Here is a 22,523-nt window from a genome sequence, read left to right as displayed (position 1 = left end):
AGAGAAAGAAATTATTACAAAGCATTTCAGATGGAGGGAAAGGCACTGAGAGGGAGACAAAGAATTGTTTCAGGGAAAAACCAAGCTTGATGTTACTAAGGTTTGGAGGAAGGGATTGTTAGCCAAGTATGAGGCCGGACAAATAGAATGGGGCCAGATTATAAATCAGATTTAGCTTTTAGAACTTCAAGAGCATGCCAATCTAAATTGAATAGAGATGGTTAGCCTTTCCAGCTCTAAATCTATGATCCTGTGCCATGACAGCTTTCTTCAAGTATCTGAAGAACCCTGGCACTGATTAGACTAGTTTTGTGGAGCCACAGGTAGAAGGGGCCGGGGGGGGGGGGGGGGGGGGGGGGGGGGGGGGGGGGGGGGGCGTCCAGGGACGCTTGATGTCACCAAAACCTTCCTTAAGAAGAGGGCTTCTATCAAGGTCTGGAACTGTTGGTTGGGGAGGTGCTGGGCTCCCCCATTCTGGAGGTTTTCAAGGAAAGAGGGCTGCTATCAGAGCCTGAGGCTAACTTGTTCTAGAAGGTGCTGGGCTCCCCCATTCTGAGGGTCTTCAGGGAAAAGCGCCCCGACCACTTGCTGGGGAGTGGGATTCATGTTTGGGCAATACATGGGCTGGGTGGACACTGAGGTCCTCTGCGGCCCCCCCTAAAGAGTTCCACAACCCAAGGGGCCCCAACAAGGCCCCCCATCTCAGATGCCAGTTCCCAACCCTCGGATTCCCAATCAGGTTGCCCTCAGCACAGGCCCCATCTTCTGGGGTCCCACCATCCCCCAGGCCTCCTCACCCCGATGGCCCCCTCGCTCAGGCGCCCGCTCATGGCCTCGCTTGTGTCCGGTAGATCCGCTTCTCTGGTTACTCCCGGCTGCTCCGCGGGTCCCGGGAATAGGGGTGGGGGAAGGGGCAGTCCTCGCGCGCTCAAACCTAATTGGCCAGATCCGGCCGCGGAGCGCGCCGTTCTCGCGCTCCAGACGCGGGAGGCGTAGGGGGTGGGCTCAGAGCGTCGAGCGGGCAACCCATTGGTCAAAGCTCCCCCGTGCGCGGGGAAAACGTGAGGCCCCGCCCTCCCGGCGTCCGCCTGAAGGGTGAGCGTCCGGGGCGGGAGCTGGAGCTGGAGCCCACGAGGAGGAGGAGTCACGCGCGAGGGGGAATCCGCGTCCGGGAGGTCTGCCCCGAGTCCAGGTGAGAGCAAGGGGTGAGGTCGAGGGTGGAGCCAGGCCGGGGCTCCCAACCTCAATTTCCCGCAGCTGTAACATGAAAGAAAGGAAGGATTTATCTGTTATGTTTTAATAAATCTTCACCTTACCTCTTAAAGTCAATACTAAACACTATTACCAAGGCCGAAAGGTAGTAAGGGCTAGGCAAAATGAGGGTTAAGTGACTTGCCCAGGGTCACACAGCTAATTAAATGCCTGAGGGCAAATTTGAATCCAGGACTTGCTGTCTCTAAATCTAGCTTTCAGTCCACCTAGCAGCCCCGAAGGAAGCATTTATTGATTGTTTACTGTGTGCCTTCTCTCTTCTCTTCTCTTGCAGTCATGATCTCGTTGAATCCTTACAACACTTAATGGAGTCAAGTGCTATCATGGTCCCCATTTTACAGATAGGGAAACTGAGACAGGCAACATTTCAGTGACTGGCCCAGGATCACACAACTAGTAAGTGTCTGAGGCCAGATTTGAAACTGGGACCTCCCTGCTCTAGGCCTGGCTCTCAATCCACTGATATACCCAGCTACCCCCTTGAACTCAAATCTTGCTGACGCCAGGCCCAGAGCTACAGTGGGCCTAAAGATACCTTTTTATATGTTTCCTGTTGTTGTTTTTTTTTTGGGGGGGGGGTGCTGGGGGAATCAAGTGCTCCATAAGTGTAATGTGTTTTACCAACTTTAAAAGGTCACTAATGGGGACAGCTAAATGGCTCTGTGGAGAGACAGGAGGTCCTGGGTTCAAATTTGACCCCCAGACACTTCCTAACCATGTGACCCTGGGCAAGTCATTTAATCCTCACTGCCTAGCCTTTGCTATTTTACTGCAGCAAATAATCAATATTAATTCTAAGATAAGGATTAAAAAAAAGGATCTCTATTATTATTGTTACTTGGAAAAGGAAATTATAAACCACTCTAGTGTCTTTGCCAAGAAAACCCCAAATGGAGTCCTACTAGGAGATGGACACAACATCCACCACAACCAAAAACAGCAATTATTATTATTATCAACAACATTATTATTACTGACCTTTGATCCCAGGGAGTTGTTAACTTGAATTCTAGGGGCAGCCTCAATGGGGAAGGAGATCACTTAAAGAGTGAATCCATAAGCATCTATTAAGTGTCTGTCTAGTCAATTTTAAGACCCAGCCACAGTGTAAGATGCTGGAAATACAGTCAACTAATAAGCATTTATTAAGCACCTACTCTCTGTCAGGCATTGTGCTAGGGGCTAGAGATATAAAAAGGGGCCAAAGTCAGCCTCTGCCCGTTAGGAGCTTACAGTCTAATGGGGAGACAGCTTGCAAACAACTGTATACAAGGAAACTACATTTTTATTAAGTCGTTTTTTGTTGTGTATGACTCTTCCTGACCCTTTTTGGGGTTTTCTTGGCAAAGATACTGCAATGGTTTGCCATTTCCCTCTCTAACTCATTTTACACATGAGGAAACTGAGGCAAACAGGGTTAAGTGGCTTATCCAGGGTCACAGAGCTAGGATGTATCTGATGTCAGATTGGCTCTCAATCCACTGAACCATCTACCTGCTTCTTGAACTCAGGTCTTCTTTAATCCAGGTCCAACACTCTTTCCACTGCACATCAGAGTATTAAAGGAAGCCAGGGAGGTCGATAGAGTGGAGGCAGAGCATCCAGGCATGGCACAGACAGCCAGAAACAATGCCACTCAGAATAGGAGATAGGTGTCTTGTTTACAGAACAGCCAGGAGGCCAGTGTCATTGGATTGAAGAGTTGGGGAGCAAGATATAAGAAGACTAGAAAGGTAGGAGGAGGAAGGTTTTGAAGGGCTTTGAATGCCAAATTGAGCATTTTATCTTTGATTGTGGAAGCAATGGAGGGCCACTGGAATTTATTGAGTATACATTGAGTAACATGTTTTGGGAAGATCACTTTAGTGTCTGAATGAAGGATGGATTGGACCCACCAGCAGAGACAACAATAGAAAGTCCCAGGCCTCATGTGCTTATGTTCTATAGAGTAAGCAATTCTTGCTTCTATAAATCCATGCAAAATAAACACAAGATAATTTGTGAGGGGGCAGCCAGGTGACTCAGTGGATAGAGAACCAGAGGAGATCCTGGGTTCAAATGTGGCCTTAGCCACTTCCTAGCTTTGTGACCCCGGGCAAGTCACTTAACCCCCATTGCCTAGGCCTTACTACTCTTCTGCCTTGGAACCAATACCCAGTATTGAAGAAGGCAGAAGGTAAGGGTTAAAAAAAATATATTTTTTTTTAAAGATAATTTGGGGAGAGATGCTACTTAGGTGATGGCTCTTTGACTGAACCTTGAAGAGAACTAGACATTCTAAGAAGCAGAGGTGAGAGGTGAGGGAATGCATTACAAGTATGGGGGGATAGCCTGAGAAAGGAGATAGAATTGGGGAGAGAACCCGGAAAAGGAGACCCGAGTCACCTTGATTCGAAGGTGAAGTAATTGTGGTCATAGAGATGCCAACCATCCATGAGCATAGCATCATTGATTTAGTCTTTCAGCTGCTTGGGAAAAGAGCTAATGTTAGAACCAAGCAATTGGAAGAAAGTAAACATTTGCCATACTTCAGTTGTTCAAGGATTATGATTCCAGTGATATGGTTATTCCCCTCCACTTATGGAAATGCAGCCCCTTAGCAACTTAGAGAGTCGGTGAGAATTGCATCTGAAAAATTGAACAGGCTTTTGCCATCCTGGTGCTGAGTCTCTCCAAACTTAATTCAGTTGGCCTTAGGTTGGGAGTTAATATGACTGTGGCCACCTAGCTCAAACTATACTTGAAAAGGAATCCCTTCTTCAGCCAAGAGTCTTTTCAGTGAGTCCAAGACTCCTTGGGCAACAGTCTTGCTTATGAGGTCTGTGGAGCCCTTTTCAGAGTCCTGTTTTAAAAACATAAAATAAAATATGTGAGATTATGAAGGAAACAAGTTGTGTTGACATGCAGCTATTTGGGGTATTTAAAAAATCAGAGGTTTTTGGGGGGAGTGGAAGGAGTCAAGTGAGCCTATGCATCAGACGATGCATTTTGCAAACCTTAAAGGGTCACTATTAGGAACAGGTAGGAGACGCAATAGATAAAAAGCACCAGATCTGGAGATGGGAGGTCCTGGATTCAAATTTGGCATCAGACACTTCTAGCTGGGTGACCCTGGGCAAGTCACTTTAATCCCCATTGCCTAACTTTTGCCTTTTTGCCTTAGAATTGTTACAGGGAAAGAAAGTAAGGGTTTAAATGGGAGGAGGAACCTCTTCTCTACAGCATACCTGTAGAAGAGCAGTAAGGGCTAGACTGGGGGTTAAGTAATTTGCTCAGAGCCCCACAGCCAGGTCCTCCTGATTCCAGGCCTCACACTCTAACCCTGGAGCTAACTAATTGCTCCTACATAGTAGGCACTTAATACAGTGGGGTTCTGATGAGTGTGAATGATGAATCCTGTACAATGATCACAAATATTCAATTTTATACTGTTCAAAAGTAATTTTTTTAACTTTATTTACTTTCTGTTCTAGCTCTAAGACAGAAGGGCAAGGGCTAGGCAGATAGTTAAGTGATTTGCCCAGAGTCACACAGCTAGGAAGTATCTGAGGCCAGATTGAAGCCAAGTCCTCCTGACTCTCTCCCTATCCACCAGGCCACCTCGCTTCCCCTTATAAAGTTATACTAAAGTTTAATAGAGTCATTGGTTCCAGTGCAGTGGAAATCTGCAGTGCAGATCTGAATAATGGTTCCACTTCACAAGACTCTCATTCAAACCGATCAGGGCCTAGTTGAATATGCTAGTAGGTTAGCTAAATAAAAAACAATTCCTCCTCACAATGACCTTATGTTCCAGTGGGGAGATAACAAGTACATATAAACATATATACAACACAAATAAAAGTGAATAAGGAGATATATAATAGTTAAATACAAGGTAGTTTAGAAGAGTTGGGAAATGCTTCAAATAGAAGGTACTACTGACTTCTACTGAGCTATATCTTAAAGGAGGTGAGGGATTCTAGGGGGCAAAGATGAGGGAGCGTTCATGTTCAGTCATTTCAGTTGTGTTTTCTTTATGACCCCATTTGAGGTTTTCTTGGCAAAGATACTGGAGTGGTTGCTATTTCTTTCTCCAATTCATTTGACAGATGAGGAAACTGAGGCAAGCAGGATTAAGGGACTTGACTAGGGTCACATAGCTAGAAAATATCTGATGCCAAATGTCAGAAAGATGAGTCTTCTTGACTCCAGGCTGGGAGTTCTTTCCACTGCACCACCTAGCTGCCCAGTAAGGATGAGCTTCCCCATCCATTCATCTTATCCCTAGAAATGAATCCATACAAGAATGAGATGAAGGGACTGGAGGTACTTAACCTGGAAAAAAAGGTGGTTGGGATGACCTGCTAGAAGACTAGGGTGGGGATGCTTGTCCTCAGTACACAGCCAATATGCCAAATGCAGATTTAGACTTGATAAAGGGAAAAACCTCATGATAGTGAGAACTCAGCAACACAGCACGGATGTCTGCAGGTGGAGGCTATTCCTGTTCAGAATGGTGGTAGACATATGGGTGTCTAAGATTTTGTGATCCTGTGGACTGAGGGGATATGTTGTGACTCATTATCCCCTTCATGGACTCTTCATTTCAGTCAAACCCTCCTGTTTGCCATTGCCTTTAGCCTGGCATTCTATTGCTTTCCTCCATGCCTATATGGTTTCTCCTTGCCTCTTGGAATCTCTCCCTTCCTTCTTAGCTAAGCTCACTCAAGTTAGCCACCTCTACCCAAGTCTTGTCCTAATTTCCGCAGGGGGTGTCCTTTCCTGCCTCTAAACACTTTATGTGTTTGTCACCCCCAACAGACTTTAAGCTCTTCAAGGACAAAGATGGGTTTGCTTTTTTCTTTGTATCTCTGGTCAGCAGTCAGCAAGCAGACTGGGCTAAGCTCTAGCACTTGGCACAGGTGTTCTAACTGGTAGGTGTTTGTGGAATGAATGATGAGATGCTGGACTTTTCTTAGCATCAGTGACCAAAGAGTAGTCAGGAGACCTGAAAAGTTCAACATTCAATTCTGGCCTTGTACATGTCATATCATGTATGACCCTAGGCAAGTCACTTAACCCCATTTGCCTAGCCCCTGCCTTTGTCTTAGAGTTGTGACTAAAACAGAAAATAAAGCTAAATAAAAAAAAGACTCATCCTTTGGGGCAACTAGGTGACTCAGTGATTAGAACCAGGCCTAGAGGTCCTGAGTTCAAATGTGGCCTCAGACACATCTTAGCTGTGTGACCCTGGGCAAGTCACTTAATCCCAATTACTTATCCCTTACCATTCTTCTGCCTTGGAACCAATACTTAGTATCAATTCTAAGCCTGAGGATAAGGGTTAAAAAAATGCTCAGCAATTGTATCAGTTAGCTGTTCTCTAGGAATTCATTCTATCTCCCTTGGAAAGAGAGGGGCGTAAATGTTAAAGGACAGGAAGCCTCCCCTGAAATCCCACTCCGGTATCTTGTCCCAGTGCAGCAGCAGCTCACAGTTTTTGGATATGGTACCATTGAGGCCAAAAGAAGATACATTAAGTAAGACTGAGCCATAGTTATCAGAGGTCCAACCTCATTAAGGACAGAGAGGCTGATGGATGTTTCAGCTACAACAAGCCAGAATGGGATGGCACTGATGATGACCGACCCTGTCATGCTTTAAAGTCAGCAGAGCCTTCTGCCTGCATTGTCTTGTCAGGTCCACACAATGACCTATTGAAGTAGGAAACAGATGTAATATTATGCCCATTTTCCAAATAAGGAAATTAAGGCTCCAAGATAAGAAGTGACTTGTCCATGGCTATATACCTAGTCATCAGAGACAGGTTTGGAACCTGGATCTTCCTGAATCTTTGTAACTACTTTCTCTTTTATCAGACTGCTTCCCAGCTACAGATGGGTTAGTAATGATCTGTTTTGATGGGGATCCAAATACCAAATTCGTGTGTTATTGTTTACTTGTTTTCAGTCATGCCTGACTCTCTTTGACCCCAGTTTAGTTTTCTTGGCAAAGATCCTAGAGTGGTTTGCCATTTCCTTCTCCAGCTCATTTGTCAGATGAGGAAACTAAGGCAGAGTTAAGAGATTTGCCCAGGGTCACAAAGCTAGGAAGTGTCTGAAGCCAGATTGGAACTCGGAAGGTGAGTCTTCCTGACTCCAGATCAGGCACTCTATCCACTGCACCACTGGGCTGCCTAAAGTTATATATCCATGGAGTATTGAAGAGGGTCAATGAATGGCTGCAAGCCTTATGATAAGGATGGAAACAGAAGAGAACACAAGGCTGCAGCCCTGGGCATGGGGCTAAGGATGAATAGGATCCCTGCCCAAGAGAGGCTGAAAGCCCACAGGCCTTTGTGGGTGGTGAGAGAACACAGGCCCCCTCCCTGGTGGGGAATGGGATCAACTGGACCTAGGCAAGAGGATCATTGTTGATCGTTGATGTACAAAGAAGGGGGAAAGGTCCCACCGGCTTCCTGTTTGCCTCTGAGAACCTGCAAAGATCTTTCTGACCTGGTTCTCCTCATTTTCCAGGTTTGGAGCAGCATGGACCTGCCTGTAGAAGAGTGGCAGTCCCATGTCCACAGAAGGTGGCTGCAGCTCCAGCCATCTGTCCAGACATCATTCTCTAGGACAGACGCGGGTGCCCTGTGGGAGATCGTGCTGCATTGCTCTGCGCTACTCCAGTAAGTCTGGGCAGACAAACCTGAAAGAGTAGCCATGGACAAAGCCTACATCATCCTTGGCACAGAAGGGCTCTCTTACTTTGACGTGGCAGTCGGTGACCCCATTCCTAGATTTAGCTCTGGCTGCATTTTGATCAATGCATGCACAGGGAACATTCAGAGTCTATTGTCTCAGCATCCCCTCAGTTATCATTGCTGAGGGTCAGTCATGGCATTTAAAGACATCAGAGATCAACTCACCCAAGACCCTCTTTTTAGAGATCAGAGAACAGTAAATGAAACTTGCTGGGAGGGAAGCAGCCAAGCTGTTCTCAAACTTCTTGAAGACCCCTTCACACTCCCCAAAATTTGAAATATCTCCTTTGCCTCCCCCCTCAAAAAAGTTTTTTTTATGGGTGGGTGGGGTTCAGTTGTGGCCAATCTTTGTGACCCCATTTAGGATTTTCTTGGCAGAAATACTGGAGTGGTTTTCCATTTCCTTCTTCAGATCATTTGAAAGACAAGGAAATTGGGACAAACAGGGTCAAGTGACTTGCCCAGGGTCATAGAGCTAGTGTCTGAAACCTGATTTGAATTCAAGGTCTCCTGACTTTAATCCCTGCCTTCCATCCACTGTACCACCTAGCTATTTGTGTGGATTCCATCTGGATAATTGCCATATTAGAACTGAAAATGTCTTTAATATTAGTATGAAAAGGGTTGTGACCTTGCAGACCTCCTGAAGCCCAGAGCAGGGAGTTGGGACTTGGCCATAGTCATCCAGATAAAAATTCTAACAGTAGATAATGTTTATACAAGACCTTAAACCTTGCCAGTAGTTTTACATTTACTCAGTTGAGCCTTACACCAACCCATTAAGATCAATATTATAATCTCTCCATTTTACAGTTGAAGAAACTGAGGCCAGAGCATGTAAAATGACTTGCCCGTGGTCATATAACTAGTAAATATTAGAGGTGGGGTTAAGCTCCAGACATCTAGACTCCAAATCTTAAGAAGTGACCACCCACCTGCCTCTCAGACTATTCCTTAGCTAGAATCCTGCCAGGTCCTGCTTGCTCCAGAAGCCGCCGTCACTGCTAACATGGTGAAGGGTGAAGTTGGCTATGGTAGGGGAAACCGGTGAATGGCACAGTTTATCTTCCACAAGAACTGTTCGAGGTCATTGGAGCACTGGGGGTACATCAAGAAAAAACGAGCTCTCTCTAATTCCGTGATGAACCTTGCCAATTCCAGGGCTGAGAGCAAGCAGGAGTGTTGACATACTTTAGAGTCATGGAGGAAGTACAGGTGAATGGTCTGATTTCTTCTCTCTCCCTCTCCCTTCTCATCCTTACTGCCCCAGCCCCTTACCCCCTACCTGGAGTTCTCATAAGGGGAACCTCAGAGGCAGGAATGCAGAGGGGAGGAATTTTCCTGCAGGCCAAGCAGGGAACTGTGATTTAGTGTGTCATTAGACTCCGCATGTGTGTGTTTGCTAAGGCCAAGATTTTCCATCAAGCTGTAGCCCCAGGGAGTCTGAGCTTTGCTGATCAGTCACAGGGAACATCTAGCCTGTTATCCCCTAATGGTGGAAGGAGGTAGGAGGCCCCAGAGGGCCCTGTGCCCTTCAGGAAGTGGGAGAGAAGAGGACCTAACAACATGGAACAATTCTTGAACGTTCTAGGCTTTAAACAGGGTCGAATCAGATCTAACCATATGTTCTAACCAAACAACTCATGATGTTCTTGGTGTATAGAGCTCCACTTTCCATCTCCATACCTTTACATGGTCTGTCCCTCATGCCTGCAAGTGCCCTCCTCACCTCTGTGACATAGAATGACTTTAGGGCTCAGCTTGTGTGTTCTCTCCTGCCCCTTGTTTGCAGAGCTCTCTGAAATTACCATGTATTGGTTTTATAATTGTTTCTGGACAGATACTGTTCTCCCCCTGCCCCCAGAGAACATAAGCTTCCAGAAGGCAAAGACACTTTCAGGTTTAGTTTGCCAAGTGCCTGGCACAGTGCCTGACACATAATAAAGGAATAATCATTGTAGTAAAAGGAAATCGTTAGTGTGAGCCCATCTAGTAGAAGTATTCCTGCCCTCCCCCAGCCTTCCTGCCACCTGGCGCCACCTCTCCTTGGCATTGATCACTTTCTGACATTAGATGGTGTCAGGGTCCTAACAGTCTGTCCTCTTACATCCTTGAGAACTGGGCCTCCAGCCTCCCCTTGAAAACCCTGCAGGGGTGAGAAGGTGATCGGTCCAAAGGAGAGGCAGCCGTCCTGGGTTTCCCCCTGGCCAGATTCTAACCTTCCTCCACGATTCTCTAGTAGCCCATAGCATTAGAGCTGTCTGGTCTCCTTCACATCCCTTGTGCATAATGCCAGTCCATAGCACATCTGCCTTTCTCTGGGTCTCATTTCCCCCAGTCCAGATCTGGCTGTGTCTCTTCTTTGTCTCAGTAAACCCTGTTGCTTCTGGGTTCAAATATAAAGTGCTAAATAAATTTTCAGCTGTCTCCAGCCTGACCTTTACCTTCCTGCCTTCTTACACTTTCCTCCCCTCCACACACCCTACAATCCAGCATTTACTCACCTACTTCAAGACCCAGCTCAGATGCCCCTTCTGCGAAAAGCCTTTCCTGGGCTGCCCAGATGCTCAACCCTTCTGCTCCAAGGTTACTACCATCCATGTACTCTGCATGCGCCAGATTTTTGGTTGTCTCCTTCATTAGAATGTGAGCTCTTTGGGGGCAGCAAGGGAGCACTATGGGTAGAGAGCCAGGCCTGGAGATGGGAGTCCTGGGTTCAAGTGTGGCCTCAGACACTTACCAGCTGGGTGACTGTGGGCAAGTCTCTTAACCCTCATTACCTAGCCATCGCTCTTCTGCCTTAGACCCAATACATAGTACTGATTCTTTTTTTTTTTAATTAATTAATTTAGGATTTTTCCCATGGTTCCATGATTCATGTTCTATCCCTCCTCTCTTCTCTCCCCCCTCCCGGAGCTGATGAGCAATTCCACTGGGTTATACATGTATCATTGTTCAAACCTATTTCCATATTATTAATGTTGACAACAGAATGATCATTTAATGTCAATATCCCCAGTCATCCCCATCGAACCATGTGATCCATCATGTTTTTCTTCTGTGTTTCTAAGATAGAAGGTATGGGCTTTAAAAAGGAGGAAGAGGGCATGGCTTCTCAAAGGCAAAAATTTTTTACCTCTCTTTGTGTTGCCATCCGTTGGTCTGGTATCTGGCACATAGTGGGCACTTAGTAAAAGCTCTGCTGATTGGTTCCTTTTGAGCCATTGGTTCCTGGAGCACTCGGTTGCTCAGCTCTAGCAGGAAAGGCTCCTTGATGAGTGCTGTGTGTTCTCTTTCTCTCTGGGTGGCCAGTGAGCTGCTGACAGTTCCCTGGCCTTAAGGGAGCTGTAGGTGCCCCATGTCAGACTGGTAATGTTAGGCAAGAAGCCTGGCCAGTAGGTTTTCCAGCTCCAGGATTCTCTGTTCTCCAGACACTCTCCCTCAGCTCTAGTCTGCAGTGTCCACATGTGCTGATGGCTGGGGATTTGTGGCAGCAGACCAGTGTCTTCACTTTCCCCCATTTCCTCTCTGTGAGCTCACAGAACCTTAGGGTCTTGGCTTTAGAACTAGAAAGGACCTGAGAGGCTGTCTAGTCCCCAGAGACCCAGGAGGGAGGCAGCCCCAGGCACATAGGCAGGGAACAGTAGAGTCAGGCCTCTGGCTCCCCATCCAGCACCCCCTCCCCAGGACCAAGGCTGTGATGATCTACAGCTGTGTGACCCTTTTCTCCTCTGTGCAGACCCGAAGATGAGGAACTTTTACAAAGACTCGCCGAAGGTTACACAGTGGAGAAGGATCCAGACGCCTACCTTTTTTATAAAGAAGAAGGAAACAGAGAATTCCAGAAGAAGGCCTACAAGGCTGCAGCCATCCTCTACTCAAAGGTAAGGAGCAGGGCAGGCCCAGCACGTGGTGGACACCTTGGCCTTCTGGGGGCATGGCCATGCCCCACGGAGTGCTACCACTATGTGAGACTCGGCCTGTAATTAGGGGTTTGGATAGAAAGGAGGACTCCTGGCAGAACCATCCTTGGTTATGTGTGGGAGACAAAGGGCACTTTGTAGGGCTGGGCGGGGGGGGGGGGGGGGGGGCGCTCCACTCCCCCCCCAAAAAAAACCCCTGTGTTCTTAAAAATGTGGCTCATGCACGTGGGCCCAAGCTTCAAGTCACCTGAGCCTCCTGCTAGGCCTTGTCTGTGAGCTCAGAGGCCATTTTTATGGGAATGATTCACTTTAGCCTGTCATTGATCCGTGGTGCCCTGGGCACGTGAGTGCCAGGTAAAACCCTGGATGACTTGGTAGGTGGCCTTTGGGAGTTGCCATAGCAAAGAAACTTCTCACCCTATGGCCTGCCTTGCAAGGAGACTCTCTGAACTTAGCTAGCCTGGTCCTCAAGCAACAGACATCACCCAGGACCTGCCAGGGCTTGTCCTCCCCCAGCAAAGCCTTCAAGTCCCCACGGTCACCTCCATGCCTCAACAAGACATCAGGGGAGGATGTAAAGGAAAATTCTGGTATGCTAATCCTGTACAGGCCCTTTAACTAAAGAACAAACAGATCATGGTCCCTGTAGCTAGGCAGCACTCAGGATGACCATGACTTGGGATATTTCCTGAGCAGCCAACCATTGGATTCACTGCAGACATCCTGGCCCTTTCATGGACCTGGGAAATTCCGCCACCTTCCATGTCTCTCACCTCTAGCCAGTGCACCCCATCAGGACTCCCAAGGCAGAACTGTACCCCACCTTAAGTGAAGGAAGAGTATGAGGTCCAGGTAATTCTAGATTGCAGGCAATTCTTCTGGCTTTGGAATTAGTGGGTTGAGTGTGGACTTGAACTGTGGATCAGAATACTGAATATAGGAGAGAGTGGAAGCCCTCCGTGCTCCAAATTATCTCAGCAGCACCCTGAGAAACTCTCTCCCAATCCCTACAAGAGGAAGAAGGGAAATTGGGCTAAGGTCATGGAGAACAGGCTTACTGCCACTCTCTGGGCCTTTTTTTTTAAACCCTTACCTTCCATCTTAGAATCAATATTAAGTATTGGTTTCAAGGTGGAAAAGCAGTAAGGGCCAGGCAGTGGAGGTTAAGGGATTTGCCCAAAGTCTCACAGCTAGGAAGTATCTGGGGTCAAATGTGAGCCCAGGACTCTCACCCCCACTCCCTCAGTCTTGATGTTGGTCTAGAAACACAGACTCAAGGCCTCGCTTTAAGCCACCCAAGTTTGTTGTAGCTACAAACCTTCTTTTGGCCATGGCTTCCCTTTGTGGGAACTCCACATAAACCCTCCAAGAGCAAGGGAATTTTTTTAAAATTTAATTTAATAAATATATATTTAATTTTTCCAATTACCTGTTTTTAACATATATTAAGATCCAAATTGCATCTCTCCCTCCCCCTGAGACGGTAAATATTTGTTCTGTCTTATACATGTATGATCAGAACAGAGGAGTTCTTGTTGGATAGTTGTCTTCTTAGAGATGGTGCCAATCTTTATTTTCAGCCCTGCCTCAGCTGATGGGTCCTACATCGAACAACACCAACCTCACAATTTTCAGTGACTTGCCCACTGTTTCTTCAAGGGGTCCATATGTGTTGTTTTCACAGGAGAGTGGACTTACTTGGGGGGTCCTCTTGTCTGTTTCTGTCAGAGATAGACCCAGATGTGTATCCCAAATGGGCCAGGCTCCCCAGTGGTGTGGTCTCTGATGCAGGTGATCTGCCTCCCGGTCAATCATTGGGCTTGTACATGGAGACATGACTGAGTTGAAATGGACCAGATTCCCTTGAGGGCCATAAGATATGGCCAGTGTCATGGTTCCTTCCAATCTATGGTCTGCCCAAATTGACTCAACAGCCACTAATAATAGCAGGCATGAAGCTTTCCAAAATACTTTACAATTTTTCATCTTCAGGGGCACAGCTACGTAGCACAGTGAATAGAGAGCCAGGCCTAGAGTCAGGAGGTCTGGGTTCAAATCTGGCCTCAGACACTTCCTAGTTTTTTGACCCTGGACAAGTCACTTAACCCCCATTGCCTAGCCCTTACTGCTCTTTTTTTCTTAGAACTGATACTAAGACAGAAGGTAAGAGTTTAATTTTTTTTTGGTCATTCTCACAGCAGTGTTGTAAGGTATCATTTACCCCCATTTTACAAAGGAGAAAACAGTTTCAGAGAACATAAGTGACTTGCCTGGGATCACACAGCAGAATCAAATCTCTTCTGACTACAAGTCCAGCTGCCTTTCCACTCTCCCACTCATATTATGCATGTGCCATCTATATAAATGCCATATATATAATGTGGCATGTGAGGGGACTGGAATCCAAGGGAAAACTGGAGTAAACCTCACCCCCACCCCCAACCTCCCTAAAACTAGAGAGCTGATAATAGCATTAATACTTGGTATTTGTCTATGCTGCCTTTATTCTCCATTCTCACCAGACTTTTTTTTTAAAACCCTTACCTTCCGTCTTGGAGTCAATACTGTGTATTGGCTCCAAGGCAGAAGAGTGGTAAGGGCTAGGCAATGGGGGTCAAGTGACTTGCCCAGGGTCACACAGCTGGGAAGTGTCTGAGGCCAGATTTGAACCTAGGACCTCCCGTCTCTAGGCTTGACTCTCAATCCACTGAGCTACTCAGCTGCCCCCCACCAGACATTTATTGTTCACTTCTTAAGTGCCTGGCACCGTGCTAAGAACTGGAACTACAAACAAAAAGAAAAAGCATCTCCTGCCTTCTGGGAGCTTACCCTCTCATGCTGGAGCTGGGAGCTTACCCTTTCAGCCTTGCCACTACATGGCTCCCATGCAAGGCAGGGCTTCTGTTGTTACCCCTACGACAGAAAGATGAAAACACTGGCCCAGGTGTATCCACTGACAAGTGGGAGTGGGCTTGGAACTCAAACCTTAGCCCCCGATAAAGCTCTTTCCATTCACTGTGCCTCCTTATCACTCTTTTGCAGGGAACATGCCATGCTAAACCCAACACTCAGGAAATGTCATTGTGCTTTGCCAATCGCTCTGCAGCCTTCTTCCATCTGGCTCAGTATGAGGTGAGTACCAAGATGCCTCGTGTCATTGGCAGAGAAGGCCTTTTACTACACAGGAGTCAAGAAAAGTTTAGATAAACCCCACTCTCTAAGGGCATAAGTGTCAGGAAGGACTGCAGGAATGGCTGGGAAATCTGAGCCTCTCTCCAAGTGGGGCACATCCTGAGAGGCCTGCTTTTTCAAGAAGAAGGCAACACCTATCAGTATGGCCTAGGGGATTGTAGGGAAGAGGGCCAGCATGGAGCCCAGTGTCCTATAGGAGGTAGGCTGACTTGAAAAGGTGGGCAGAAAAGCTGATGTGAGATTCCTCTTGGAGTGTGACTTTTCCCTCTGGTGTAACCCATCCAGGCTTGGGTCAGGAGAGGGGAGATGTTCTTCTGACCTTCCTGAAAGAGTTTGTGGGAGTCCTTTTGGTTAGGGTCCTGAGAGTTCTGCTTTCAAAGCCCAGAGCCCTGGTTCTGCCTACCATACTTCCTGGCCTTGAAAGAAAAAAGGAGGTTGAAACCTTTGTGAAACTCTTGAGGTTTGACTGTAGCTTTGGAGCCTCTGATCTCTGTGCCTTTCTTTGTCTAAGATTTCCTCAACTCCTTCATCAAACAAGTATTTCCCATCAAAGGAGAGCAGTTCTCTTTTAGTCTTGGGTTCCCATGGGACCAGGCCTAGACAAAATCAAACATGGCTTTTGGCATCTGAACAGCAGCACCAAGGAGCAGGGGGCCTAGAAGGAGGGGGCTGCTAGATTTGAACAAGGGAGACCAGGATTCAGATACTGCCTGCAGCAATGGCTGGGTGCCCCTGGGGGTGAGTCATGTCCCCTCAGTCTCACTTTCACCCTTTATAAATGGGACTGATGACATTTGGCCCACCTCCCTCATGGGATGCTCTGAAGAAAGCATCAGTAAACAACACGATGGGGATGGCCTATGACAAAATTTGTTTATGCCAAGTACATGGAGTTCCTGGCAACCTTTAGCTTGAACTGAGAAACATCTGGTGAGGCATGAGGTCGTAGATAGAGTTGGATTTGGACTCTGGAAGGACATTGGTTCACAGCCTACCTCTGACACTAAAATCAATTGATTAATCAATAAACGTTAAGTCCCTACTGTGTTCCAAAGACTGAGCTTAGCACTGGGAAGATGATGCAGGTTTCCTGCAGGAGGTGGGATTTTGTCTGGGACTTAAAGGAAACCGGAGCCTCAGAGCAGAGGAGAGAGCATTCCAGGCATGGAGGATGCCTGGAGCTGAGAGATGGAGGATCTTGTTCATGTGTGAATTTCAAAACTACTTCACCCTAATCAGACCATTCTTTAGAAGATCTAAGTTAGCTATTTCCTGATCAATAGCAAAAGAGATACTTGGAATAACAGAATCAGGTCTTGGAAACCCACATTCTCCACCCTACTCAGTGTAACAAGATTAGGAAGGGCTCCTCCAACCTCAAGCTCCAGGATTGAACTGAACTCTAGCCCTCCTCACAGGAAGTCCCGAGAACTCCAGAGGCTGTTCTCTACCTCACTTCCTGCATCCCACATGTGCCAATGGTGGCTCCAGCTTGACTTAGGACTGCCCAGAGGTCTGTCCTTTTTTTGCACATGTCTGTTGAAGGCCATTTTCTCAAATAATTAAATCTTGAGTTTGATGCAGCCCTAATCTTCCAGGAGACCCATAGAGCATCCAGCTGCCCTCAGCCCATGGCTAGTCTGGTCACTTGGAGCCAGTGGCCTGGAGGATGAAGGTGGAGTGGCCTTGTTAAGCAGCACCATATCACAGTATTGGCAAAGAAAAGAGGTGGCGCCTGGCTGGACTAGGCGCATTTACCCCATGTAGAGGAAACTACTTAGTAGGGAGGTGCTGGAAGATTCATTCTAGGGAAATCCAAGCTTATGTAGATAACTTTATGTCACTTTGTAACACATTGCCTTCTGGACATTCACTAGAAGGGCCAAGATTATTTCTCCAAAAAGAAAGCTTTGCCCATATATTTTTGGGGATACCATCTTATTGATAAGTGATTGGAGCTTCTCCAAAAACCATCAAAATGGGCAACTTAGAAAAGACAGATGGTAAGCAGCTAGGAAGTATGGTGGATAGAGCCCCAGACCCAGAGATGGGGCATCCTGGATTCAAATGTGGCCTTGGATATTTCCTAGCTGTGTGGCAAGTTTCTTAACCCCAAAAAGTGCTTAGCCTTTAGCACTCTTCTGCCTTGGAACTGATACTTGATATTGTTTCCAAGACAGAAGGCAGGGGTTTTTAAAGAAACAGGCAGGTAGATATAGTATGTTGCACCTTGTTCATTTTGTGGGTTAACTCTGCTTGGCTGTTTTTCCGTTACAAAAAGTGGGTTCAGTGACTGGAAGACAAGTTAAACTTTTTCAAGATTGTCCCGTGTGGATTTTGTTTTAAATCATCTTTCAGTAGAGATTGACTCTTGTGGTTGAGAGACTCAGTCAGCCATCATTTGTTAAACATCCACTGTTTGCCCCCCATACTAGAGCTACAAATGCAGAAGCGAGATAGTCCCTGCTCTCAGGGAACTTACCTTCCACTAGGAGGACACAGCATTTTCATGGATAAATAGAGGGCATGTTCAAACCAAATACAAATCATGTTCCCAGAGTGTAATTAGAATCTTACCCTAAAAAAACTACTATTCCCAGCAACAAGGGGAGGCCAAAGGAATCGGGAAAGGCCCCTCACGAGCGTACTTCCACCAACCTAGAAGGGGGCTATGAATTGTCATACATAAGGATGGAGAGCTTTCTAGGCCTGGGAGGGAGCAAAGACATAGCGATGGGATTTGGGGTGCCCTATACAAGGAATAACAAGGCTAACTTGGCTAGAATATACAGTGTGGAAGGAGGAATGATGTGTATTCATCCTGGAAAGAAAGGCTGGAGCCAGCTGTGACAGGTTCTAAGTGCCAAGCAGAGGAGTTGGTCTTTGCTCCTTGAGGCAGTAGGGAGCTTCTTGAAGAAAGCAGAGATTCAGTCAGCAGCCTACTTGTCAGCTTCCCCACACTCTGCAAGGACTGTTTGTTTGCTGTATGGTAGGCACTTGATGTGATGTGGCTTTATGCAGAGACAACGTTGCCCAAGTGAGTGTCTGTAATTCAAGGTGAATGCAGATTTCTTTTGTAGACATTTGGCCCCCTCAGAAGGCAACAATCATATTCCTGTTTCCTCTCATTTTAGACTTGTCTCGAAGACATTGGGAGAGCCCAGATGCATGGGTACCCAGAAGGTTTATGGCCCAAGTTGATGCTGCGCAAAGCCGAATGCCTTATGGCCCTGGGCAGGCGGCAGGAGGCAGCCCTGACCCTCTGTGACCTGGAGCAGAACGTCTCAGCCCAGCAGGCTGGTACTGGGGCCCCGCATCTCCAGGCCCTGCAGAGGAGGCTCAGCCACCTGAAAATCAGGGTGCAGGAGGACTCGGACCCTGCACAAGCTCATCCCATCAGTCTAGCACAGACCTCAAAGGAGGCCTGTCCAAAGGCCAAGAACAACTGGATTCCCAACGCGTCTTCCTCTGTGAGCTTGTGCAGTGACCCTTCCAGAGGACGCTACCTGGTTGCCACAGAGGACATTCTTCCAGGTGAACTCCTAGTAAAAGAGGAGGCTTTTGTGAGTGTCCTCAATCCCGGAGAGACATCATGGCTGCGGTCTGACCCAGGAGCCAAGTGGAACTGCAGAGTCACCACCGGGGACCTCCACTGTCACCGGTGTTTGAAGCCTGTGTGGGCTACGATTCCCTGTCAGGGATGCAGCTACGCCAGGTACTGCAGCCAGCAGTGTATGCAACAGGCCTGGGAATGCTATCACAGGACCGAGTGTTCCCTGGGGGGGACGCTGCTCGCCTTGGGAGTCTTTTGCCACGTGGCCCTGAGGACAGTCCTCCTGGCTGGATTGGAGGTTGTTGGCAAACTCGTAAAGACATTTCAGGGAACAGTAAATGCCCAAGGCCGAACTCCAGTGGAAACGCCAGATGTACCGGCCATTCTCAGGAGGGACCAAACTAACAGTTTGTCCAAGATGCCAATCCCAGGATGTGACAAGGACGGCACTTACCAGAGTGCTTACTATGCCCTCTTCCACCTCTTGCCCCACACCAAGAAGCACAGCCCAGAGCACAAGTTCCTCTGTGGCCTGAGCGTCCTGGCCTTGTGCAAGAAGCTGGGAGAAGCCGCTCAGCCTTCACCCTGGGCAACTCAGGGGCCCTGTGAGCCAAAGGCAGAGATGTCAGGACCAAGCGCCTGGGCAGTGGCCATGCTGAGGCATGTGCTTCAGCTGCACTGCAATGCCCAGGGAGTGACTGCTCTCCAAGAGACAGGTAAGTGGGCCAGCGGGCTGGACATTCAGCGAGGTATCTGCCTTTATCCGTCTTGGTCTTTATCTACAGTGGAGTGATTGATGAGGAGGAGTATCCAGGAAAGAGCTGGCCAGGCATCCTGGAAGAGCTATGGGGAGGGATGAGAGGAAGGAAGGGAAGAAAGAAAATGGGAAGACGGGAAAGCTAGAGGAATATAGGGAAGGGAGAAAACAAAGGAGGAAAAGAAGGGAGAGGGAGGAGGGGAAAGGGGGAGCAGTTAGTCAGTGCTGACCCAGTTCTCGTCTCTGCTTCATTCTGCTGACTCTGACGTTAGCCAAGCGTCTTACCTTCTACCTTCTATAAAAACGAGAGAAGAATCGCTTCCTGCCTGCCTCCCTCACAGGACTGTTGTGGGGCTCAAACAAGCTCTCCATCCCTCAGCAAGGACTGGTTAAGCTCTGGCTCTGGTTGCTGGGTTCTAGGTATACAGAGAAGGGAAACAGACCCTGCCCTCCAGGAGCTTCCACCATGCACAGACCGTGCAGCCAGAGTTGGGATGCTTGAGGTGCCACCTGAGCTGAGTCTGAAAGGCAACCAGCAACATTGGCAGTACAAAGTAACACTCTTAGGAGAAGGCAAATAATGTCTCCTTTACTTGTTTCTAGACAAGAGAAACTTTTTTGCAGGAACTTGAGTAATGTCTGTGATTTTCCTAGGTAACACATTGGATTTGGAAGATCTGGGTTCAAATCCTACCTAAGTATATGACCATAAGTAAATTGTTCTACCTCTTCAGGCCTCAGTTTCCTCATGTGTAAAATGATTTTTACATGGGAAAATGGGCTTTGGGAGTGCTGATGGTGTTCTGCTGAGATGTCTTACCAGAAACTTCACTTTACCTCTTGGCATGGAGAAGCGCCCATAATTGGAGCCCACAGTAGCATTGGCTTTTTTACCCTGGGCTGCCCTCTGGCACTGCCAGCTAGCCTCTGCTTCTCAGTGCCCCCTTGCCTTCCTGAGCTGTCCCTTTTTTCTTTCATCTTTCCTTTTTTTTTAATCCTTACTTTGTGTCTTAGTAACAATTCTAAAATAGAAGGGCAAGGACTAGGCAATGCAGTGGAGGTTAATTGACTTATCCAGGATCATATAGCTAAGAAGTATCTAAGACCAGGCTTGAATGCAGGTCCTTCCAACTCTAGGTCTGGCACCCTATCCATTGTGCCACCCAGCTGCCCCCATCTCTGTTTTCCAAGTAACATCCACTGAATAGACTGTAAGAGGTTTGGGGTTTTTTCCTTGGGTATATTCACTTGCGTTTTCTAATTAAATCTAATTTGGTTTTAATCTGCCCATATTTCTAATCTTGGTTTTATCCCTCTTTATTATTTCACTGGGGCTCCAACACCTCCCAATTTAGTGTTCTCATTGAATTTCATTAGCAGCTGTGTCATTAGGAACACAGAAGGGGGATTAACGTGTTAAGTAAGAGAGAGACTTTGACAAAGAACCTCACAGGCATTTGTTGTGCTATTTGCAAGTCCTGTTCCTGAACATTTGAAGAAACCTCTCGAGGGAAAGAACTAGTCCCTGGCTTGGGGCTAAGCTGAGGTGGCAGCAGTCACGTTTGAGGAGGCAATCAGGCCTTGACCCAAGCTCTGGCTGTCATGACTCTTCAGCCACTAACTAAACAAAGTGACCCAGGGAAGGTCATTTCCCTCAGCCTCTTCTGGAAGATGACCATGTCTCACTCTAGCCTTTTACGGTCCTGAGAGAAAGTCTTGTTCCCACCACTCACCTTTCCTTCCCCGTGACCAAGGGGACTGTCATTAGCTGAAACTCTCACTTATGGGTCAACCTTCTTCACCATAGACGTCCACCTTGAAAGTCCTGTAGAACTCTTATTTCTACCAATTGAATTATCTCTTAAAGGTAGTCAAAGACTTGGTTGTTGAGAGAACCCCAGTGGTAACAACCAAAGTTTGTCAGGGGCTTTACACATAATAATAGCTTGTCCACTTTTCCCATCCACCCTGTGAGACAGCTGTAGCCAGTGGTAATGGGCAGAACATGAACCCACATATTCCTAATTCCAAGACAAGTTGCCTAGCTTCTTTGTTATGCTGCTTCTCTGAATTGTGGGATCATGGATATAGAATCTGAACGGATCCCAGAGACCATCTAGGTCTACCCACTCTGTTTGTTTGTTTTTTTCCCCCTTAAACCCATACCGTCTGTCTTAGAAGGAAGTCTAAGGCAGAAGAGTGGTAAGGGATAGGCAGTGGGGGGTTAAGTGACTTGCCCAGAGTCACACAGCTAGGAAGTATCTGAGACCAGATTCGAACCCAAGTCCTCCCAATTCCTGGTCTGGCTCTACCCACTCTATACAGATGAAGAAACTGAGTCTCAAAGGGGAGAGGTGACAGGCTAAGATCACATAGGTAATTTTTAATAGACTCAGGTCTGAACCCAGGTTCTCAGATTCCAAAGCCTCATTCATTTCACTGTACCAGGCAAACCTCCCATTCATCCTTTCCCTTATCTCTCACAGCCAGAAGTCATCAGATTTTGTTGATTCTCCATCCACAATATGACTCCCACTCATCTGCCCCTTCCCACAACCACCTGGATCTACTGGACTCTTGAAACCACCTCCCAACTAGTTCCTCTGTGTCCAGTCTCTTTTCCATTGTCCCAGTCTATCCCACGCCGCCCAAATCACCATCTTGACCACTCTCCTAATTACATAATTAGGATACATGCATAATCATAATTGTGATTTCACTGTGATAATTATATCATATAATCAGATAATTAAATATATTCTCTGATCATGTCATTTCTCTCTTCAGAAACTTTCAGTGGCCCTCAATTGTTTGTGAAAGTATAAATTTCAGACCCCAACATTTAAGGCCCTTCATGGTGTGATTTGATCCTTAGTTCCTGGGTGTCTTTGCTTATTCCAGCTAGACTGACTTCCCCTTGTTCTCCTGCCTATGGCTAAGAATGATCCCCTTTCCCCCTACCTACTTCTCCCTGAACCTGCTTTCCGTCAGGGCCCAGCTTGGGGGCACCCCTCCTCTTCCTTCTCTTTCATTTTCCATTTTCTTTCTTTATTTTGGCTTGACCAAAATCTGTTTTCTCTC

At 47.1% G+C, this 22,523-nt stretch overlaps 2 protein-coding genes across 4 annotated transcripts in view; one reads left to right on the top strand and one right to left on the bottom strand.

Moving 5' to 3' along the window:
* RPA1 (replication protein A1) overlaps positions 1-1,083 on the bottom strand; it is a 73,874-nt gene extending 72,791 nt beyond the window's left edge. The window contains exon 1 of the mRNA XM_007485760.3: positions 798-1,083. Within this exon, the coding sequence (XP_007485822.1) occupies positions 798-830 (33 nt within the window). The 5' untranslated portion in view covers positions 831-1,083. The remainder of the gene's footprint in view (positions 1-797) is intronic.
* Positions 1,069-22,523, top strand: part of SMYD4 (SET and MYND domain containing 4) — a 32,153-nt gene continuing 10,698 nt past the window's right edge. The window contains exons 1-6 of one of the 3 annotated variants that reach the window (XM_007485758.3): positions 1,094-1,192; positions 1,547-1,668; positions 7,791-7,942; positions 11,757-11,901; positions 14,983-15,072; positions 18,267-19,401. In XM_007485758.3, the coding sequence (XP_007485820.2) occupies positions 7,803-7,942; positions 11,757-11,901; positions 14,983-15,072; positions 18,267-19,401 (1,510 nt within the window). In that variant the 5' untranslated portion in view covers positions 1,094-1,192; positions 1,547-1,668; positions 7,791-7,802. Of the gene's footprint in view, positions 1,193-1,546; positions 1,669-7,790; positions 7,943-11,756; positions 11,902-14,982; positions 15,073-18,266; positions 19,402-22,523 lie in introns of all 3 variants that reach the window. The other 2 variants (XR_008916836.1, XM_007485757.3) reach the window with 2 other exon arrangements.

The sequence above is a fragment of the Monodelphis domestica genome, chromosome 2 (genome assembly GCF_027887165.1).
Source record: "Monodelphis domestica isolate mMonDom1 chromosome 2, mMonDom1.pri, whole genome shotgun sequence".
In the NCBI taxonomy this organism is placed as follows: domain Eukaryota; kingdom Metazoa; phylum Chordata; class Mammalia; order Didelphimorphia; family Didelphidae; genus Monodelphis; species Monodelphis domestica.
The sequence above is the reverse complement of the archived record's forward strand: the minus strand, read 5'-3'. Positions and strand labels throughout refer to the sequence as shown.